This window comes from Pagrus pagrus, assembly GCF_965226575.1.
Source record: "Pagrus pagrus genome assembly, chromosome: 17".
NCBI classification, from domain to species: Eukaryota; Metazoa; Chordata; class Actinopteri; order Spariformes; family Sparidae; genus Pagrus; species Pagrus pagrus.
In genome coordinates, this window is record NC_140201.1 from 7,071,796 (window position 1) to 7,076,237 (window position 4,442).

Sequence of the window (4,442 nt, forward strand, 5' to 3'; positions counted from 1 at the left end):
CTGGATGTGTCTTTGAAATCGGAGCCGCTGATGGAAAACCTTAAATCAACTTTCAGCTGATTTGGAAATTGCAGTGTATAGTCTGGTTTGGCACGCAGATGAAAGGGCAGGGTGAGCTGGGTTTTATGGCTGTTTGCCTCGTTGTCTTCCACATCAACACTTTCTTGTTATCGTCTCTTTCTTCGCCCCCGTCTCTCGTATTTTATCTCACTTGTTTTTGTACTTTCCAACTTAAAGGATAAGTTCGGAAAATGGCTGATGGGATGCACGCTGGCACTTTTAGCTTAGCGGCTACAGTGAAGATTTTGGCTTTAAAAAGTGTGTTAATAACGTCTTTTTAAATCAGTTTGGGTTCTTTGAGCTTCTGGTGACTTTGCTTACATCGGACGAGCTGCAGGAGCCGTTTGTTGTGTTTTTTGGGGGGTTGTATTTTTACATTTTAAAACAAGTCCCCATCTACTTCAGTTGTTTAGGAGAATGCTGCAACATTGTTTTGCTGTGAAGCTCCATTTTTTTTTGTGGACTACAAAACTTAAAGTTTTTCAATCGGCATAGATAATGACTGAATTTTATTTTTTTTTAGGTGAACTCATCCTTTAAAAAAGGTACAATATGCAAGAATTGGCCCCTGAAGCTGAAGCTGCTGTTAGTTATTAGCACATTTAGCAATGCAGCTAGCAAACTGGACCGAGAGCTTGGAACGCCTGGAGAAAGTTCACACAGAGCATCAGGAGGACGGATAATTTTAGTTATTTTTTTTGTTTTAAATTTAAATTCTTACATACTACACCTTTAACATCCTTTAATCCTGAGCTCATACCCCTTCGGTTACATCTCTGACTTATAGAGCTCAACGTTCACGTACAACACAGCAGGATAAAGGCTCTGACTTTTTAAATAAGTGTGTAACAATTTATTTAAGTTTGGCCAAAACTTGGCACCTTGGTGACAAAACATTTCACAGAAATGACAAACCAAAACATGTGACGGACCAATATGGCCATCGAATTACAACATACAAAAAAAGAATAAATAAATAGTGGCATCAACGTACATACATAGCATATTTAGTGGAAAATTAAATTATGATAAATGAAAGAACTCCCAGCAGCTACTTGTACTGCACAGCTACAGTAACCTGTGTCCTGACACACAGGTGACGACCGGTTACGTAAAAAATGCAGTAAATAGTTTCAGTCGGTGAAAAATGGTCTTGTGTAAAAGCAGTGACACAAGGCCGTGATCCCTTCTATGTAGACATAACAGTCTGGTTCTGCAACTTTGTGTGAGGAAAGATAATGGCGTCTTTAAATATAATAAGTAGGACTGCCCTCATCCGTATACGGCAGTGGAAGGATTTACTGTATGTCGAATCCTTCCAGTAATGTCAAGTGTTTGAAATGCTCTGGTGTTTTCATTTTTAGTCCAAAGGAGGAGCTGTGATTGAGTCTGACCCCGACACCGGCAGGATCAATCAACGTCCTTGGCCTAGTCCTCTGCTCAGCTTATCTACTTTCACCTGAACTCCTTGTCTACTTGTCTCTGCCCTCGTTCATCTGTCTGATGGAGTGCAACCGAGTCCAGTTGTAAATGCTCTCGAAGCCAACGTGGAGGAAGTTTTCCGGCCGTATCCGGGCTCTCCGTTCGTCTTCCATTGGCTGTAGAGACGGGCGCGTGAAACCCTTTCCCCCTCTGCGTGACAAGGTGCGGAGGTCATCTGTGGTCTTTAGGAGGCCGCGCTCTCGCCCTCCCATGCCCTCGCCCTGCGGCGCTGTCTCGCCCTCCATTTCTCCAGAAGCAGGCTGGTCTTCAAGGCGGCCCGGATCGCTAGAGGCGACACCCGTTTCTTGTTGCCGTTCTTCGTCCTGAACACAAAGAGGGAGAAACGATTAGACACCCGAACCATCGATCTCTCGGGTTATGTAAAAGGGTAAACCTACACCTGGGTGGACTTGAGCTGTCAGTCAAACATGCAAACCACTAAGTAGGCCAAGTGTCAAGCAGAACAATACTCTGGAGTGGCTGAACGTTGTGTTTCCAATTATTAATGTGTCAGACAAACGGCGCCGCAAACTTTGGGAGTCTAAAACATGATGGTACACGAGTGCAGCTGCAGCATTTACTCTCTCGGGTAAGTGAGGGACAGCGATGCAGCTCACGATCTTTTATGGAAATCAAAATGTGCTGGGAATTTAATGCTTTAGGGTCTAATCTTGGCATTCCTGCCTCTGAAACACGTGCTGACTGTTTTCATCTCAGGGTTTGACTCATGCAGACATTACATTTTGCCCTACAAAAGACCTCGGTGTGAGTGACTGAGTTATAATTACCACGTCCATTTATTTTGCAAATACATGCTCGCACACTGAGTGTCGGGCAGCTCGTCTTACCTTTTAATCCTGCCCGTGTCGGCTGCCAGCTTGTGTTTGCACTGCGCCTCGGCACAACCGTCGCCCTGGGCAGCGCGGATCACCGTGTCTGGCAGCGTCTCATACCTGAACACAGATCACATTAACATTATTCATCACGCAGTTTCGAGACATTTAAGAGACGAAACTTGTCCTCACACGCGCACAAAAATGATAGACTGCGGCGATTTTCTAGTATCAGTGACAAAGAGTATGATCGATGTTTTTGGATTGTTGTTGTTGTTGTTGTTATCGCGAGACTTTTTGAAGCTGTAATAAAAGTTGCAAATTACACACCTGAGGTGTTTTTCCATCCGGCAGAAGTTCCTGCATGTGTTGTCTTCCTCGCGGGAACACTGACACCGGGGTCCGACACCACCGCTGCTGCTGCCGCTGCTGCTGGTTGCCATGGAGTCCACGACCGCGCGCCTCGTCCTGGGAGCGTTGCCCATTCCGTAGGAGACCACGCGCCTGGAACAGTTGATAGAATTCGAATCAAACAACTGAAATCAACGTTCGAAAAAGTAAAAACGCGCCTTTTTTCACGCTAAAATGCGTCAAAGTTAGCTCGTTTAACTTGTAAAAGTACACGGGAATGTGACCCAGCGCTGACAAGGTATGAAAACTCTAGTTTATTTTCAGTTACACTCACGAAAAGTTAACAAAAATCGATAACGTACTCAAAATGTTATCTTAACGTCACTGTTAGCTAGTCGTTCGTCTAACACGTCTTATATTTCAACGTCTATCCGATATTTTCATGATTTATAAGCCGAGTATACTTGTTTTTTGCGGTGCGTTATTTCATTCTGTAGCCTACTTAAGAAAGGTAACATTTTCTACTGCTGTTTAAATATTTAAATAAAGGTGACTTACTCAGGTGTGTTGACCCATATGATGTCCAGGTGGCAGAAGTAGACGCACTCCTTGTCCAGGAAAGTGGCGCAGGAGCAGCGTTTGGTCCGCACATGGCGCCCCTGGGTGGTGGTGGAGGCGGTGGGTGTCTCTCCAGAAGGCGCTGCAAGAACTGCAATTAAAAATACTCGTTATTAATACACTGCATATAAAACATATAACATTAAATGTCAGGAATGTGCATGAAGCTATAACGTGTTATCTGCGCAGTTGCAGCAAGATTGAGCTCTGCAGGTAGAATTCAACTTTACTCTACTTTTATATTAGTAATCCAACTATTATGTATATAATGTATCAAACGTAATAGTTAAGTCATGTTAACACCCAGGTAGAATAGATAGTAGTAGTAATAGTTACCTGTGCACAACATCCAGGAGTACATCACTGATAACACGGAAATCAAAATGTGTAAATCCATTTTTCAGGTTCGTCTTTAAACAAAAAAAAATGTCGCTCAGCAAAAGTAAATAATCCTCCAGAAAGAAGTGTTAAAATTAAAGATCCAGTGAGTGTCTCTCCGGTAAAGCGTCTCGCTGGTCGTCCTCAGAGATTCACTCAGCTGTGCAGAGTCTCTGTCGGTGTGGCCCCACATGTTCAGCCCTTTGACTTTATACGAGCGCGTCCCACCTCCCCTCCTCCTCCTGCGGAGCCGCTCGCTGTTGTCCTTTGGCTCGTACCCAGACAATGATGTTTGTTAGTGGTCGGCGGCTGATAAGCAGCCGTGCAGGCAGAGTGGAAGACTTTGAGATGCCTTGGTTATTATGAGTGAGTGAGTGAGTGAGTGGATGATGGGGGAGACGCCGGGTGATTGCATGCGACCTGTACCATACTTACAGTTGGACTCTGTGGATGAGCTGCAGCGGCTGTAATGAGCCGGCAGGTGGCAGTCAAGCGTTGATGTGGTGAACATTGCATAAAGAAGTATAATATAATGTGGAGAGTATAGATATTAAGTATTACTAAAACATATATTTTCCTGAAAATGACTCAAATAACATCAAAACAGGCAGATAGACAATAAAAATGACAAATTGCAGTGTTACATCACATCATGTTCCTTTGAGGTTGGAAAATGGCATAAAAAAGTTCAGACAAAACCATTCAAGAGTTAACACAATA

General features: G+C 43.8%; 1 protein-coding gene across 1 annotated transcript; it reads right to left on the reverse strand.

Annotated features, from left to right (window-relative positions):
* Positions 1 to 898: 898 nt before the first annotated feature.
* On the reverse strand, positions 899 to 4,019 carry edn1 (endothelin 1). The gene is made up of 5 exons (XM_084380355.1): positions 3,681 to 4,019; positions 3,285 to 3,435; positions 2,706 to 2,879; positions 2,391 to 2,495; positions 899 to 1,865 (listed from the first exon to the last, which is right to left on the reverse strand). The coding sequence occupies exons 1-5, from the start codon at positions 3,739 to 3,741 to the stop codon at positions 1,727 to 1,729; spliced, it is 630 nt and encodes a 209-aa protein (XP_084236481.1). The 5' UTR covers positions 3,742 to 4,019; the 3' UTR covers positions 899 to 1,726.
* Between the last annotated feature and the right edge of the window lie 423 nt (positions 4,020 to 4,442).